The sequence below is a fragment of the Enoplosus armatus genome, chromosome 11, assembly GCF_043641665.1.
Source record: "Enoplosus armatus isolate fEnoArm2 chromosome 11, fEnoArm2.hap1, whole genome shotgun sequence".
Taxonomy (NCBI): Eukaryota; Metazoa; Chordata; class Actinopteri; order Centrarchiformes; family Enoplosidae; genus Enoplosus; species Enoplosus armatus.
This window is the reverse complement of record NC_092190.1, coordinates 9,695,165-9,713,402: the sequence shown is the minus strand read 5'-3', so window position 1 is coordinate 9,713,402 and position 18,238 is coordinate 9,695,165. Positions and strand designations below refer to the sequence as shown.

The 18,238-nt window shown below is 40.2% G+C and overlaps 2 protein-coding genes across 2 annotated transcripts; both read left to right on the top strand.

Annotated features, from left to right (window-relative positions):
* Positions 1–4,603: 4,603 nt before the first annotated feature.
* On the top strand, positions 4,604–12,570 carry tfdp1a (transcription factor Dp-1, a). The gene is made up of 12 exons (XM_070914531.1): positions 4,604–4,676; positions 5,492–5,577; positions 5,779–5,845; positions 6,058–6,179; positions 7,471–7,592; positions 7,761–7,926; positions 8,044–8,190; positions 8,298–8,366; positions 9,151–9,302; positions 10,446–10,612; positions 11,233–11,311; positions 11,434–12,570. The coding sequence occupies exons 2-12, from the start codon at positions 5,566–5,568 to the stop codon at positions 11,570–11,572; spliced, it is 1,242 nt and encodes a 413-aa protein (XP_070770632.1). The 5' UTR covers positions 4,604–4,676; positions 5,492–5,565; the 3' UTR covers positions 11,573–12,570.
* A 1,973-nt stretch (positions 12,571–14,543) lies between these two features.
* Positions 14,544–18,199, top strand: LOC139292036 (rhodopsin kinase GRK1-like). The gene is made up of 7 exons (XM_070914163.1): positions 14,544–15,251; positions 15,944–16,071; positions 16,865–17,022; positions 17,111–17,194; positions 17,301–17,425; positions 17,518–17,719; positions 17,910–18,199. The coding sequence occupies exons 1-7, from the start codon at positions 14,553–14,555 to the stop codon at positions 18,197–18,199; spliced, it is 1,686 nt and encodes a 561-aa protein (XP_070770264.1). The 5' UTR covers positions 14,544–14,552.
* Positions 18,200–18,238: the final 39 nt, after the last annotated feature.

The following is an 18,238-nucleotide window of genomic DNA, read 5'->3' as shown; positions in this document are numbered from 1 at the left end:
GCACAATATCAACGAGCATGCTACTCTCTTACCTAATCTTGTGGCATTGCCTTGAAGTGGGTCCCTGCGTCAAGTCCAGTTTTGAGACCTAAATTGCTTTAGTTTTGTGTGTACATTAATACACAAATTAATGTGTTAAATCAAATTACCACACAGCAAATCTGGGGCCAGGCAGTATTCAGACATAGAAATGCACACTTTACACAGAGAGTATGAGGGTCAGTTAGCATCCTGAACAACGTCTCCCGCTCCCTTCACAACATGCTGGTTGAGAAGAGGAGAACCCTCAGACGAAGACTCGAACCCCCAGGGTATTCCTCTGAGCGGCACAGGAGATCATTCCTACAGATAGCATCAAACTGTTCAACTCATCCCCGCTCCGTCACAGTGGACATCAGTTGACTGGGAGGCTGGACTCTAATTGAACTACTTTATCTGTAACTTCTGGACAGTGCAATACACCTTTTAACTTATAACTTGTGATTATATCTATTTTGCACACCGTACTGCAATTTGCACACTTTTCATTTTTATGTTAGTACTTGTGTTTGACATTTGTTTTTTGCACTATTCTTTGTTCCGTGTGGTTTGTTCGTGTATTTCTCCACGGGGATCTATCTTCTTACATTTTGAATTGTTATACTTACACGTTGTTAAAGCAAAGATCTGTCTTTCATCTAATTTGTTTTCACTGTTGTGTGATATCTGGTCAATAATGAGGAATTTGAGTCCTCATATAACATGAGAATAAACCAGCATGTGCCCACCTTACCAGAAAAACAAAATATCACTGTCTGTAGGGCTGATTCAGGCTCAGCTGAGCTTTATCTCATGTGAAAACGAATACACCCTTCAACAAGTGTGAATGACACACACAGCACTGTTGCTGATAGAGTATCTGTAAAAGTCAGCCTTCCTTTTTTTTCCCTTTTACAGTGAAAAAGGCCTGAATGGCAGCCTGATTCACTCAGACTGGTTCCCCTCACAGGTTGCAGCATGTAAGTGCTTGTTACAGTTATGCAGTTATTCGTACCAGTTGTGAAACACATTCATGGGCATTACTCTGATTGTACAGCTGTTTGTGATGCTGTTGAATTGTACTGTGTTATATTGAGAGGTGATTCTAATATTTAGTCTACCCTCATTGATCTAAATAAAGTGGACAAAAGAGTAGAAACACCCCTCTGTCAGGGGGTCTTCTTGCTTCTAATTCATTGTCAGCCCCACAAATGACATCCTACAAAATTCTATAAAGTAAAATGTATTGCAAGGCTGTTGTATTAGACTGCATTAGTTTTAACTAAGTGTATATAATAAACTAGCAATTGAGTGTATTTTTATGTTCATTGTAAATTCCCTGATATTTGAAAATACCAGTAAAGAATAGAAATTGGTGATTTGAGAAATGGTTGACTTTTAATTATTAAAAATGTTTGTGAATCTCACTGGAAATTGACTAAATGTTGATGACTCTAATAAAGACGACTACTGTATACTTCAAGTGCACCTGCATTTAATGAATAGCCAATCACGATCTCCATGACAATCCGAGAGTTTGACAGTTAAGAGGTTCTTAAATACATTGCGATTCTGACAGACTCAGCAGGCATCATGGGAGACAAATGTCGGCTCATGATAGAAAAAAAGTCAGGTTATTATTTCTCAAAGGAATTAACATTGTGCTAGCTCCAGCTTACATTATAAAAACCCATTTAGAAGCTGAATACAACTTTTATTGTGTGCAAGTATCACCTGAGTGATCGATGAGATGTCGAAAATGAAATGCACTTTTTGTTTTGTTGTCCATTATATCATAATTTCAGATATAGGTTTTTCCTTAAAATGCCTGCAGAATGTCCTGATTTGTTTGATGTCTGATGAATGTAGACTTCAGTATCTCTTTACAGACAAAGTGTCATCCAGCTCAGTTTGCGTTAAATGCCTACCAACAGCGTTGGAGGGCGGCTAATATTTGATATGATAAAGGCACAGTCTGTGTCTTAGATGTGCCTAAGATATCTTTTATAGATGTAATGTTTAAGGAGCAGGCTTATGTTCAAATTTGGCCTGACATTGTTTAACATGTATGGAGGTGTATTATATTTGTCCTTTTGATCTCATTATGTTATTGCTCTTGTTTGTTATTGTTTGTAGGGTCTTGTAAGCCCATGCGGGCTGGGCACTTTTGTGTGCATGACACTGGAAAAAAAAAAAAACTTACTTACTACTATCAGTTTCTGTATGTGGTCTGCTGTCTGTACAATACCATTAATACAAACATTCCTTGGTTCACTTACAGCTTTTTACTTATTATGTTACTTACAATTAATTTACAACTACACTGAATAAGATCTAATAAAAAATACTAAAACAGGATACTCAAAACTTTACAGGCAGTAAATGACAGTTGAGAAGAGGGTGAATTTGATTTAATGATGCTCATTTATATGGATATTCACAGATACCCCCACCTGTATCACAAAATTCTATATTAAAATACATAAACAGCTATTACAAGGTCCTTTGATTATTGATTTAAGATCAGCTGAAGATGCAGTCCTCCTGCACAGACCTTTCAGTGTTGAACAGCTAAATGTTTGCCACATCATATAGGGAAGATTTTTGTTTAATTGAATTGACAGTGATTGGTAGAAATTGGTGTGGTCTGGTCAGGCTGTGTGCTTTTGCTCATATTGGTATTGCAGATACTGTTAATGCTGATGTAGTACAAGAAATAGATGTTCTGCTACTGAGTCGCACTCTCAAGGTAATCAAACTGATCATAGAAGGGTGACAGACCACTGACAAAAATGGCTGGACAACAGCAAGAGAAAGAAGATAAATATTGATCCAAAGGGAAATTTAGGCATCCAGTAACTTAAACGACACATACCAAATCACAAAAGAATATAAGAATAAAAGCTGTGTTTGAGAGTTTTGCTATGTGATACACAAACTACAGTACAAAACAGACAAGGTGGTTCTTCAGTGAGGTCAAGGACTCATTTTTGTTTAATCCATATGTGGTCAATGTGGCTGAAGCGATGAAATCCTAGTGTGTCCTCAATGCATTTCGGGTGCAAGCAAAACTTACCTGCAGCTGCCTTAACGTGCCAGCTTTGTAGAAACTGGGTTAATGAGACGTGCAGGAGTAAAATGTATACTCATACTCCTGTACAGTAGATGGCGGTATGTGTACATTTGAAGCTCGTTGGTATCCACCAATCCCAAGAGATGCAGGTTGTGGGCATGAACTACTTTGACTGCTTTGCTTTCGTCTCATCGATGCTGTCCAATCAGACACCGCTAAAGCGAGACACCGCCAAGATCAGATTGTGAGACGCGCTGTTGTAGCAAGGCTAGCAGAGAGTGGTTAGAAAAGGCTAACAAACAATTTGCTAACTTGTGAAGTACACCGGTAAGCCGCATTTATCGACTTGTGGCTCGCCACTTAGCTACCATAACAGAGAGTTCTTGATGTTAGATGTGTGTTTTACCAGTTATTGTGCTATTTTATGTTTTTTAATGTACCACAAACGAGCACAAAGCTAACCATGGTAAAATTGCAGCTAATTCTGGCAGTGTTGTCGATGACAGCTGTGGATTAGCTCATCCGCTAGCTACTAGCTAGCGTATCGCCAGTTGGCTAACAAAGCGCCGGTGGTATCGGTTTTTCCAACTGTAATCGCGAGTTAGCTTGTTGCTAAAATAATCAGTAGGCATTGCTAACCAGCAAAGTACTAGTCGTCGCTGCAGTCTATGCATCAGCTATGCATTAACTTTAATGTATCTTCTGACAAGTTGCTGACTTATCGTATGTAGACAACGCTAATGGAGTCCTTAGCAGAGCTTTGGGTTGTATAACGAAACGATAATGATACATGGTGATTGTGATCGAACTGGTTACATTGACGTATCCAGCTCCTCTACTATGAAACAGCTTATACGAACGTTCGTGTTCTGAAACGTCATGAAAACAAACGTTTAACGGTTGAACAAATCACACCAGTAACGTTAGTTTTACCAAAGTTAGTCACCGTAAAGTCCATATTTTATACAAAATAAAATATTCAGGCTAGTTAGGTATGTAGTAGAATACATTATAATCAAATTTCTGAATGTAACCTCGAGGCGACACTCACTTTTATTATGCTTATGCTGACTGATGGACAGCTGACAAGTATCTGACAACAAGAGAGCAATGACTGTCAAACTACAATTAAACAGCAATAATCTAATTACCATTAAGTAATCTTAGAAGTTGTGGCGAAATATTTTGGGTGCGACTTATATGTATCACTACATGTACAGTCTGAATAAAACACATCTTGCTTCTAATTCATTGTTAACTTTATGTGTTTACTCTTTCAGTGGTTCGTCTTTTTCTAGTTACTGAAAACGATCACTTTGTATACAGCCTCAATACTCGACCAACAGGCAACTCTGGCATTACTTACTGTATAAAGACAAAAGACAGAAACTTGAAGAAAAAATAAACTCAAGAGTTAAATACTCAACACTAATAAAATATTTTGTCCCTTGAATTGACTATATAATTATTGTAAAGTACTTCGACATTGCTTAGTTTGTTTCCTGTTTGGTAGGGATTTAGACCTCCTCTTCCTCCATTCTCAAATGCCAACAACAACAGCCGTCGAAGAAACAGGAGTGCACTCGTAAGTGCACAGAATCACTATATTAACTTCATTCATCGTGCGAAATGCACACACAAATCTTAAATGTTAACCCATACTCAACTTTGTCTTGAACCTGCAGCACGTAACCAATAATCGCTAAATTTAATGTGAATCCTTTCAAAACGTGCATAAGCTAACTAGCTGGCTAACGCCAGTAAGCTGTGTCCAACGCTAACTGTTAGCAGTAACAGTTAGCTAGCTGCATTCAACAAAAGATTGTTCATTGCTGTCGCCGTATGATATGAATGCTGTTGCTACCGCACACGTCAGTAATATCTGTTATCATATGGTGCTATCACTTTAGTCTCATTAATAGTTTTGCGCTTGTGAGATAAAGTTAGCATGTTTGCGTGACCTGTAGCAGAAGTTCGACGATGCCTCTCCTCCGGACGTGCTCGGTACCTGAAGTAGGCCTTGTGCACACTTAGCGTAGTAAAAGTTTTGAGCATCAAGGGATGGTTTAATATGGTTTTCTGCATACGCAGTGTATTCGGAAATGCAACTCAGCGCCTCCTAGAATTGATTTTGGTCTAAAATATACACATTTTCCTTCAATTTTGTCTTGTAAGAAGAATACCGGGTAACCCAAGCTAACGTTAGTGATGTAGCTTTGAACAGTGTGCTGGCAGCAAGCAGTTCTAATGGGCCTCAGAAATAAGTTTAGTTTCATTTCATACCAAAAACATATCAAAATATATTTAAGCCCAGGAAACATTTTGGAGAAAATGTGATATTTGGGTGAAACTATAAACTTACCTCTGTAATTCAATAGTTTACCCTCTTTCTATCTTCAGGGGTCTGAATAGTGACGAATAGGAGAACATTTTCTTTTTAACCTGAAGCTCAACTCCTCCGGTCCTTTTGGATCATGGCTAAAGATGTAAGTAACTATATGCATGGTTGTTAATGGACACCGCTGTTTAGTTCATGGGACATCTTGTAGGCACTGTAGCTCATGTTAGGTGAAGGCACATGTGTTAAGACATATCCTATAACCTCATGTTTCTTCTTCTGTACTCTTTTTGCTTAACATCTTTAATGTTGTGATTTTTGGAGTGTATTAAGTTCTTATTCTTCACAGGCTGGTCTGATTGAAACAAATGGAGAGCTGAAGGTTTTCATCGATCAGAATATGAGCCCTAGCAAAGGTATAAGTGACTAGTAATTGCCTTTTATACAGCATTTGCAAACAGTATTGTCTTTATGTTACATACGGTCTAGTCTAATTGATTGCCTGTGTCACAAAGGAAACAATGTTTTTTCAGGTGTAGGCCTATATGCTTGTAGTTGGACGATAGGGGGCAATGGAGTATCAATCAAGAGCTCTGCTCATTACTGGTCCTCTCATGTCTTCTATTAGGTGTCCTATCTTTAGTTACTGTCCAGCCTACAGCTGCCCCTGTGGCCAAACAGCTACTACCCAAAACTCTTGGGCCATCCAATGTGAACATTGCTGCACACATGCAACATGTGCCACACATGGTGAGTGATGTGCCACACAACGACCACACTGTACAGTCTTATAATGTCTTGTATTTGTGCTTTAACCACATTTCGAGTGTTTCGAAGCTCTCAAAATATATATGAAAAGTTCAGCTCTCTAAATTGTTAGCAACCCACAGATGCATTTGTGTAGAGATTTGCATGCTGGGTTTCTCCGCTGTGTCTTACTGTTGTGTAAGCCCCCTCCATTATCATTGTGAGGTGACCGGGCGGAGGTTAGGTGGAGGCAGTTGATCCTAAGCTTATCAACTCTACAGTCAGCAGGATTACACCCATCATCCCATTATATACATGGAATGTATACATAACGGAAATCAGCTTAGATATTACCTTAGTGAAGGAATAGATCACCTATCTCCTAGTTGCTTCATACTACTGTTAGGGAAGCTGATTTAAAGCAGTTTCTTTCATTGAACATCGATCATGTTGGTGACTAATCATTGGTTAGTCAATGAAGATGTCCAAAAGACTAATCTTATACTATAATACAATTCTACTAATTACAATTTTATTCAAGCAATTGTCAGTGTCTATTTTAATAAGTTACAAGTTAATAAAGTGAACTAAAAGGAAATTTGTGAAGCCACAAATTAAATGAAATAATTATCATTCAACTTTACTGCTTCTGCTCCATCGGTCAGTATACAACAAATACCCAAACAAATCCAAGGGACTAAACAGTAATTGTAGTTTTTATTGAGGATAATTACATGGAGCGTTCCTATTATTATTATTATTATTATTATTATTATTATTATTATTATTATTATTATTAGCTCAACCCGTCCTTGTATCAACCAAAAGGGCTGTAGCCTAAAACAAAAAACATGAGTGAAGTTGTCAAGGACCAGAACTTGTCTTGTAAAGTTCATAAGACACAATGGATAATTGTAGACCATTTCCAACTGCACACCAGCGGGTCCAACGTGGAGAGGGTCCAAAACACCAACTTCTCAGTGTTAACATAACCAGCGACTCTGCTGGTTCCTGAACACGTCAAGTCTGGCAAAGAGCTCAGCAGAGGATGCATTTCCTGAGTACTAAAAAGACAGCAACTTTGAGTTAAACAAATCAAGCAGATCTTCCATACGACTGAAGCCTCATACTAAATTACTTACATTGAAAGTGCATTAGGAGAGGATGTTTTACTGGCCACTATAAACAGAATGAATTATTACAGTAAGCAAACCTGACCATTGTTTTAAGACAGACCTGAACAGGACCTATCCTTTAATATTTTCTTTCCTGTCTTTTGCGCTGTCCTGTGTAGGTGATTGGGACACCCCAGAGGCCAACAGTAACCAATACCATTTTGGTAAACAGTCCACATACGCCCAGTTCTCAGTTCCTCACTCAGAGTCAACCATCCGACGCCTCTCCTTGGTCATCAGGGTTAGTCTTCAAAAGGTCCTTGTGTTTGTAATCTTGGAATCATTGTGGATCTCTGTGGAGATTCAGTTAAGAGTTTTTAGCATGTATAAAGTCTGTCATTTAATATATAGAAAGAAAATACATAGGCTTGATATATTAATCATTGTGTGTCGTGTGTTCTGTCTGCAGAAAACGTGGTAAGAAAGGGGAAAAGAACGGGAAGGGCTTGAGGCATTTCTCCATGAAAGTGTGTGAGAAGGTGCAGAAGAAAGGAGTAACCACCTACAATGAAGTGGCAGATGAACTGGTCGCAGAATTTAGCTCTTCAGACAACCACATGTCACCCAATGACTCGGTGAGTGCTGCAGCTGCTTGACATCTTCTCAGAATGATGCAAACCTATTTTATAATTAACATTTAACAATTTAGAAGTTTCTGTTTTAATAATTTGAATCTTGTTTTTCCATAATAGCATGTGTATGACCAGAAGAACATTCGGCGGCGTGTGTACGATGCACTTAATGTGCTCATGGCCATGAACATTATCTCTAAAGAAAAGAAAGAAATCAAATGGATTGGCCTTCCCACCAACTCAGCGCAAGAGTGCCAAAACTTAGAGGTAGAAACATGCAGTGAAGACAGTTCTCACAATAACTTGTGTGCGGGATGTCTTGCCTTTTACGTATAATATAACTTCTAATCATTATTCCTTTGTTTCAACTGTAGGTGGAGAGACAAAGACGACTGGAGAGGATTAAGCAGAAACAATCACAGCTTCAGGAGCTCATACTGCAGGTGGGAATGGACTAATGTGTTCAGGGGGTCTTCACATGTAGCTTCTATGATTATTCATTCTGAAGGCAACATCAAGCATCAATAAGAGCTCTTTAATTTTCTGCTTTGAGTGCAAGAAGGTACACTCAGTGGCCACCTGTAAACTAATGCAGTCCAATACAACAGCTCAGCCATAATTTCTACCTTTCTAATTCTGTAATTGACGTAATCGTAGATGTGTCAATTTAACTACATGTTCATTGTTGAGGTTGTAGTTTGCAGTGGTATGTAATTGGACTGCTTTACATTGAAAGATGTTTCTAATATTCTTCCCCGCTCATGTTAATAGAGAGGAAAAAAATTAGAAACATGTCGCAATACGATGTAGTCCAGTACAACACCACCTTCAACTATAAGCATATAGTTAAATTAATACCTCTCTGACAGTGTCAATCAAAACGGAACATGATTATCTTTGTAATGGTGGATTGGATTAGAGTTTACATGTGTACCTAATAAAGTGGCCACTGAGTCTATATACAATTACTTTGGGGGTACATAATGAAACAAGCAGTCCATTTTGTGCTACGCTGGTTGTATGACAATCAGTGGGAGAAATTTTGTGCTGAACTACAAATCAGTTTCTTCGCTTTACCCGAACAACGCAGGAGTGTAAATTGCTGCATTGCTGAAGAATGTAGCAGAAATGTTTTGTTTTTGAAATGTTGAATGTGCTTTTTTTTCTAAACCAAAAGCTCTGTAGCTTCTTCAAAGCTTCCATCTTTCTTTGATCTTGTCTTTACAGCAAATAGCTTTTAAGAACCTGGTTCAGCGGAACAGACAGACAGAGCAGCAGGCAAACAGACCTCCACCTCCCAACTCCATCATCCACCTTCCTTTCATTATTGTCAACACCAGCAAGAAAACTGTCATCGACTGCAGCATCTCTAATGACAAGTATGTGATTCTGCTAGCCTACATTTCTGTGTACCTTCAAGATTCATGGTCTTTAAATTAATAGCAAAAGAACAGTGCAGGGATGAAGACCTGCGAAATTACCTAATAATTTAACCTCCCTATATTGAAGGGATAAATGCTGACTATTTAGCCCTCTAGCCAGGCTTGAATTTAAGAGTTATTATCCCTGGCAAAAGTAGGAGAAAAGTTCGACTAGTCAAGGCAAATTATCACTAGCCCAATTTAGGCTAGTAGAATGTATTATTTGCAGGTTAATATTTTTCCAGCCAGGCAAGTAAGTTAAGTTATTTGGAAATCTTGAGTGCCAAGTTATTAAGGTGGGGCATCAAGAAGAGTGTGATAAACAGAGACACAGTTTCTTAAGACGACTTCAAAAGTTCAGTATGTAGCTGTTTAAATATGTCCACTTGGGATGCAAGCAAACTGTCATCCAGCACTTTTTTAATTTTAAAGGGTAACCAGAGATGGAACATGAACAATCCACTAACATGCAATTGAAGTCCTCTCCTGCTCCCTGCTTCAAACCCTGTTTCATTTACGTGAATAGATGTAAAGAAAAATTGTATGCCAATAAAGATACTGAACTTTATTGCCTTTGGTGGTAAAAACTCAGGAAATTGATTAAAGCAGTAGTCCCATCAGTATATCTAAACCGTCATAGTGTAATCTGCAACAAACACATGCACTTAATCTTCAGGCTTCTGGTTGAACATTAATTATTTTGGTGGGAAATGTAAATAATAATAATGTCCTTTTAGCCAACGGTAGGGGGATTACATCCTTTTAAAATCTCTTTACTTTATGAGGTGCTCCTACATTCTCTTCATAAAGTTTTGTGATAGCTGTTAGAGTATTTTATATCTCTCACCATCCATACTTAAGACTCAATATTGTGACAGTTGTGACAGTGTTACATAATTGCCACCATCCTGCACTGCACTGCTCCTTATAACGTGGTGTTATGGTCCAAATTGCATGTGTTTTAACTTTTAAAATGGCCAACACACCATTCTGTTACATATAAACACTAGCACTGTCTTTCTGTCAAAACTCCTTGAACCACCTTAAAGTTAGATTTGCAATTCTTCTTTTTGTTAAATTGTCTCTTGTTCTCATCTGCAGGTTCGAGTATTTGTTCAATTTTGACAGCATGTTTGAGATCCATGATGACATTGAGGTGCTGAAGCGTATGGGCATGGCGTGCGGTTTGGAGGTGGGAAAGTGTTCTCCAGAGGATCTGAAGGTGGCACGTAGCCTGGTGCCCAAAGCTCTGGAGCCCTACGTTATAGGTCAGTGCCACAGCGTGTACCACATGCTCAACCTTTTTTTCAGCTTCACATTAAAAGCCTTGACTTTGTGAACAACAGAGTCTGTTCTTGCAAAGCAGTTATGTGTGTTGAAAGTTGTCTAGGACATTTGTCAGAGATTTATTGGTCAGCGGATCAGTTTTAAAGAAATAATGGACAGTAAAAGAAGCCGCAGCCACAGTAAACTGGATATGAGATTACAATCTGCAGGTGAAAGGTTGTTACTTCACCTTGGTTTAGTTCCCTACATCTCAACATGACACCAAGGTAAGCAACAGATTTTGCTTTTTGTATGGAGTGGATGAACGTCCGTGGAGGAAGATTATTATTGTAGTTTCTGGGATCCCTCTTTTTTTATGTCCCTTGCCTCCAATATTACAGATACAAACAACACGAAGTTGACACGTAGTTACTTACATTTTTGGAGAAAGTCGTAGCCTGCTTATTTATACAATGTTTTTTCTACCTTTTGAGCGCCAACACACAGCGGCGAGTGACTAGTAGCAGAGGCGATGTGGCATGATTTGCTCGCTTCTTGTGGGTCTTCACCGTAACAGTGGTGTGACTGCAGAGGAGAGTTGATGTATTTTCTTTTTTTCCAGAGATGGCAAAGGGTCCCATCAGTAACGTCTACATCACTGGAGGGTCCTCTGCCAATGGAGCCCGTTACCCTGCAAGCAGGTGAGATGTCCTGCCTGTAACTCATCCTATAAATGTGACAGAAAGCAGATGTTGTTCTGCTCACCTCCCTCTGCTCTGTGACCTTTCTTACTTATCTTTCTTAACGTCTCCTCTCCTTGTAGTGATGGCTGCACTGATGGCACCATGGCCTCCAGCTCGAATGACTCCCACTACAGTGGGTCTCGTGTGGAGACTCCAGTGTCTTATATGGGGGACGATGATGACGAGGAAGAGTATGATGAAAATGATGATGAAGACTAACCTGTCTACGCCTCGCCACTCCAACAAGCACAGTCCTTCAAACCACCTTCACCTTGGGAATTTAGTCCCCTTTTTTGTGTGTGCTTCTTCAACCCCCCCCTTGTCCCATGCCTGTATTTCTGTCTGGCTTTCTCAGGGGTGTAGATGAATATTGAAAGAACAGAGGTGTATGTTGCACCCATCTTTTTCTGCTCCTGAATCACGTGCACCTGCACCACAGCTCTGGGGGAGGTGTCGTCCAAGGGAACTGTAGTCTGTGGCCCGGCCGCCACTCTGAAGTCTTTGTATGTCTAATCCACTTCTCAATAAGCCATCCCACCAAAAAAAAAAAAAAAAACCTCTGTAAAATCTACTGCTGTTGGAGAATGTATAATGTACTTGTTTGAATAGTTATTCCTATTATTTTGCAAATACATATGGCAGACATGATGATGATCAAAATGTTCCAATATGGCCAAAGTGTCTGCTTTAACATGCTGTGTTAGTGCAACACCATGGATTCTGAATGGCCCAATACAGTTGCCGTGGCATCCCAGGATGGGGCTCCATCAGATGTGTTGATACCTTTTTTGTTTTGTGTTCTGGGCAATAATTTGAACTTGTTTCTTATCCCCCATTGTGTTGGGCTGGCTTCTTTCTGTTCTGTAGGCAGCTGCTTTCCTGATCTTGTTTGCTAGTTTTTTTTTTTTTGGTTTTGTTTTCTGGAGTTGAGGAATTCTCCGTCACCGCCCTGTTAACGCCTTGGTAGTGTTTACAAAATAATGGCACCAGCAAGGTAAAGACTTTTATAACCCAGGCTCCTCATAGGTAAATAAGCTTTGTTTGTGAATTACGTATATGAATCCTACGACGATTGTAGCTCATAGCATCCTTTAGAGGCCAGTGGTAAAGGTAGACCTTCAAAAATGATTGATGTAACAAAATGTGTGGTTGCATAGGTCTTTATGTATTCCCTTCAAAGATCTCCCTTTTAAAACTTAGCAACACATGTACTGACTCTTCCAAATACTTTTTCTGTAATCTAATATAAGTTTGCAAATTAAATATAGATTGTTTTAATAATTTTGTATCTATAATTTATGTGGATTTTATGCAGAAACAATGGTTGCCTATTGTATGTGTCAGGCCTGCTGCAAAGATATTTCTAATTTGTTAGCAGAAATAATATCTCAGAATATCACATTTTATTTATTTCTGCATTGTAAGCACCTAGGCTTTTTACAAAAAACACTTCACCCACCAAAAGACCTGGTGAAAGAATGTTTCAGTTTTTAAGACCCTCAACTGATTTGAGTCCTTAAAAAAGGATTAAGACTGGTTCCTGGACTTGCGTGTGCTGGAGAAAGGTGGGTTTGGGGAGGTGTCTGCTTGTCAGAGGAAAGCCACAGGAAAACTACATGCTAAGCACTCAAGAAGAGGAGGTATCTGAGGTGAGAACAATCGATTATATGCTCCTTTATTCACCATGCCATTGGTCTTTATATTAAGCGCCCACAGTTCCATGTCTAAGCTTTTTAATTTCAATATATGGACGGATTTACAAGGGAAGTTGCTGACATTGAAGCTGGGCCCTTTTTTTAATGAGGTGCCCGAATGTTTTTGACATGGAGAACCGATAAGGGCCTAAATGAAGCACATGCTGCAGGCACAGTGTCATTTGGGGGGGGGGGGTTATTTTCAGTGTCTGACGTCTGCTTAATAAGTCTGATTCTGAGGCAGCAAAACATGTCAGTGCATGACATTTAAACCCTTTTCCCCCTTAAAATATCTTGCACATATTAAAGGAAAGGTTCAGATTTTCTTCATCTTAAAACAAAACTCATGCCCATATGTACTTTGAAAAGTATTATTGGTTGCTGTAATCATTCCCCCTGTCCGCAGTGGCTGCAGGAGCAGTTTCAATGTCTGATGAGGGATAAAATACACAGTCCTGATTGTGTGTAAAATCATATTGTAGTTCAGCTGAAGCTAATATGATGACTCAAATCAAGTGGGCACCCTTGAAAGTTACCGTCTTTTTTAGCACAAGATTCCGTCTTTGTGCTTCCACAGTGTTTCCTTGCTGAGCTGCGGCAGGAGGAGAGTGACAAAGCAGTCCTTTTGTATTAGAAAGGCTGACTTTGGAAGATACCCACTTGATTTGTTTGGCTAAGACCACCGAAGCCTCATTCGCTTCAGCTGGACTTGAGAATGTCATTTTACACTAACTAGGACTTGAACTTGTCCCCCAGCCCTTACATTGCATTTGCTTTTAGATGGGATCTCTTTGTTGCTACTATGGACAGCAAAAACAATTACAGCAACCAATAATCCTTATTCACATGTCAGTATTGTATTGAGATATAATTGAACATTTTGAACCTATTCTACAGTTCCCTTTCCCACTTCAGCATTTTTATTTAAATGAAGCTACATTTGAATTCATTTTCTAAATGTAAAGGTCTGATGTATTGAAAAAACAATCCAATATATTGTGATTATCTGTAGGCCTCCTGTTCAATCATGAACATGATTGCTTTTAATATCCAGCAACTGCTTGACTGCCGTCTACATGAACGTCCCGCTGCTCATTGTAATTTTCCAGTAGATTGATGGGTGACACTCCAGCTGCATATGCTGCCTGTGTTGTTCTGTTCCAGCATGTGCTCGCACACTTTGTCTGGGGCATTAGGGTGTTAATGGATTACCGAAAGGTGTTGACTCAGGTGTGTGTGTGTGTGTGTGTGTGTGTGTGAGTGTGAGAGACTGAGGGTGGTACAGTGCTCAAAGTGTGCTGGGATCTAGTTGAGACACCAGCCTCAAGTTCACATTCCTCTCTCATGCTCCCTCGGCCACTACTCTGTGATCTGTCTCCTGTTTTCTCACCTTTGCTTCATACTGCCTCACCCCTGCACATTAGTGAGCGGCATTTATCCTCTGCTTCAGTTTTCTCTTTGCAATGTCTCCTCTTTGCGTTGCCTAACAGTCACCTACCCTCAACATGGATATCGGAGGACTGACCACGGTGGTAGCGAACTCTGCTTACATCAATGCCCGTGGAAGCATCGATGGCTCTAATCCAGCAGCAGCTCGGGATAAGAAGTACCATTCTCGCCTCAAATTGCCCCACATCACTGTGTGTGAGGGCCTGCGGGACACCCTGGATTTGGCCTTTGACTTGGTCTGCGTGGAACAGCCTATCGGCAAACGCCTCTTTAGGGAATTCTTGAATGCAAATCAAGAGTATCACGGGGCCTCCCGTTTGTGGAGAGACATCGAGGACTATGACATGGCGGAGGATTCTGACAGGGTAAAGAAGGCCTCAAAGATTGTCCAACGTTACATGGACCCCTCTGCCAAACACTACTGCCCCTTCCTGCCTGAGGACATCATAGTGAAGGTGAAGGAAGGCCAGGAGGCCGTAGGCGATGACTTGTTTGCCGCAGCATTGACCACAACGTTGGACTATCTGCGGGACGCCCCCTACACTTTCTTCCTGGAGAGCATGTATCTGAAGAGGTTCCTGCAGTGGAAGTGGCTCGAGATGCAGCCCATGGATGCAGACTGGTTCCTAGACTTCCGCGTGCTGGGGAAAGGTGGGTTTGGGGAGGTGTCTGCCTGTCAGACGAAAGCCACGGGAAAACTGTATGCCTGTAAGAAACTCAACAAGAAGAGGCTGAAGAAGAGGAAAGGCTACGAGGTGAGAGAACAGTTGTCACTCTTGATAATATGCTCCTTTATTCCAGTTGTATGCCTGTCAGCCTTTATTTTAATAGACAAATAGTTTTAAAATGATTTAGACTGATGTCATCAATTGTAGCCAAACATATCTAACACCGAGAACCAGTAAAGGACAAAATGAATTGTCAGAATATAAAACCTTGGCCCTTGCTCTACTTAAGAAAGCCTCAGATTACATAAAGTGCCACAACATGAGTACAGTATCTCCACATTTCCTTGCATGAGATTTCAGGGAAATGCAAAGCTCTTGTAATTGCGATGCATGCAGTGATTTGATTAATAAAGGTATTGTTGCTGGCTTTATGTTCCAGAGAAAGTGCCCTGCGCTGAGACTGCGATGGTGCTAATCATCTTTGTCCCTGCCTCTGTCTCGTTTGGCTTTAGCCTGCAGTATTAAACAACTGAGACAGGGATAGAGTGATTACAGGGAGCTTTAGTGGAAAGCTCTTCTGAATGGAACTTCTTGGCACAGTTATATCTCGCCCTTGACTTGTCTGAGGTCATTCTTTGAAATTCATTTTAATGCACATCAGCATATTCTTCTTCAACTCGATGGAAGAAAATTCCCTGTGGTTTTATGTTTTTCTCTTTTTTAAAAATGTCTCTGTGCCATTGTTTTTCCAAATTGTCTTTCCCAACTTTCTCCTGCAGGGGGCGATGGTGGAGAAGAGGATTCTTGCGAGGGTTCACAGTCGCTTTATTGTGTCATTGGCGTACGCCTTCCAGACAAAGGACGAACTCTGTCTGGTCATGACCATCATGAATGGAGGAGACCTCAAGTAACTTCACACTCTGAAAAACTCTCACGTTTCAAGGCACAAACATGAACAATGTACAGGAAACAGTTAGAGCACATGTTCCTCATCCCTTTACTACTAAATTGTAAAAGAATGTATGTAATTTGGCAGACAGAACAATGTTTTTCTACAATACCTTTTCAATATCTCCATTTCCAACAGAGGGTGTGCAGTTGACCAAAAGACTGAGAGATGTAATATTCCTCAAAGTCAGCTGTGATACCTTTAACAATCGTACAAATGTGCCACAATTCATCCCTGACTGACGGTTTCTAAATACAGTGTCTTCACAGTGGGATGGATTATATTTAATAATATGCACATTTAGTTGTCTGTAGTCCAGCACATGGGTGTGTGGTGGAAACAACATGTCAGTCAGTTACAGTATCTCTTTTACATTCAGCTGAGATAGTCAGTTGTTGAAGTTACACTTGACTGCAGGCTTTATGCAAACATTAGCTGTTATTTTAGGAGACAAAGGGCTAGAAATTCATTTTGGTCACAAGAATGACTCTGATTGGTTCCTTAAAAAGCACCAGCCACTTAAAGTCACATTTATTTAATAATATATGATAAAACCATTATAAGTAAGGTTTCTCGATTAAAAAAATCCCTTTATTTCTTGAAAATTTGATTTTAATGTACGGACTGTAGTTTGCTAATGACAACAGCAGGATCGTAGTATGCCAAATGAACTATTTTATGTAAAACCCACGTAGCGACAACACATTGGCAAGCTGTATGCAAAAGCTCACCTGTTCTGTGTTCCCTGAAGGTACCACATCTACCTGGTGGATGAGAACAACCCGGGGTTTGAGGAGCCCAGAGCCTGTTTTTACATCGCTCAGATCATCCAAGGCATGGAGCACCTCCACCAGAAAAGGATCATCTACCGAGATCTCAAACCAGAAAATGTGCTGCTAGATAATGACGGTAATAATTCTGAGCCAAACGCTAGAAGAAATGCCATTGTCCATGTGCAATTAATAGCTAATTAAGATGTATTTATGTTGTCGACCAGGGAATGTGCGTATATCTGACCTGGGTCTTGCTGTGGAGCTAAAAGAAGGCAAAACAATGACCAAAGGATATGCTGGGACACCAGGTGGGTCTCATTTGTATCTGCAAAGTAGTTACTAAGCTATTTCATATTTAAAGGTGTAATTTCATTGTTTACATACTTAATCAGATGTTTCTTTTGGATCTTGCAGGGTACATGTCTCCAGAAATGCTGAAAGGAGAGAAGTATGACTTTTCGGTCGACTACTTCACTCTGGGAGTGACGCTGTTTGAGTTTATGGCTGCTAAGAACCCATTCAGAAACAGGGGGGAGAAGGTTAGTCGCCTTCCATCAAACCTTTGCACAAAATGTCGAACTTAAATAATAAATGAGAGGATGAGAATTAACAATACTTGCGTCCTGTTTAGGTTGAACGTGAGGAGATGAAAGAGCGCATGCTGACACGGGTGGTGACCTATCCAGACAATTTCAGCGAGCATGCAAAGTCGCTCTGTGATGGGCTGCTCGCCAAAGAGGTTGATCAGAGGATGGGTTTTAAGAACGGGTGCTGTGATGAGATAAGAGCGCACCCATTTTTCAATGACATCAACTGGAGGAAACTGAATGCAGGTATTTATCTTTAATACTTTCTTATTTTGTTCAGGGTTGTGTATAACCTCTAGAACTTGAAATAAACATTGGCATGAATAAGCACTTTGTCCAAAATAAAAAAGCTTATTTCTTTTTTCTTTAGACCCCCAAAATGGCTTCACATCTCTTACAGTTGAGATTTTAATTTCCATTTATCACCTCTCTCCAGGTATTCTGCCTCCTCCTTTTGTCCCTGACCCTAAAGTGGTGTACGCTAAAAGTCTGGATGACGTCGGGGCTTTCTCCTCGGTGAAGGGAGTGACCTTGGAGGATCCTGACAAGACCTTTTTCGATGAATTCTCCTCAGGGAACATCCCCATCCCCTGGCAAGAGGAGATGATCGACATGGGCATTTATGGAGAGCTCAACATTTGGGGTCCTGAAGGCAGCATCCCGAACGACCTCCGCAGGGAGTCCATACTAGAGCAGCCAAAGTCATCAACCTGCTGCGTATCGTAGAGTTGTTGAAACACCTTGAAAATACATCAACCATACAGT

Excerpts from the sequence above, each read along its gene's own strand:
- tfdp1a (XM_070914531.1), top strand. Across the intron at positions 7,593-7,760 it reads GCCTCTCCTTGGTCATCAGG|AAAACGTGGTAAGAAAGGGG; the intron begins GTTAGTCTTCAA and ends TTCTGTCTGCAG. Across the intron at positions 8,191-8,297 it reads AAGAGTGCCAAAACTTAGAG|GTGGAGAGACAAAGACGACT; the intron begins GTAGAAACATGC and ends TTTCAACTGTAG.
- LOC139292036 (XM_070914163.1), top strand. The coding sequence starts at position 14,553 with ATGGATATCGGAGGACTGACCACGGTGGTAGCGAACTCTGCTTACATC. Across the intron at positions 17,023-17,110 it reads TGTGCTGCTAGATAATGACG|GGAATGTGCGTATATCTGAC; the intron begins GTAATAATTCTG and ends GTTGTCGACCAG. Across the intron at positions 17,195-17,300 it reads AGGATATGCTGGGACACCAG|GGTACATGTCTCCAGAAATG; the intron begins GTGGGTCTCATT and ends TGGATCTTGCAG.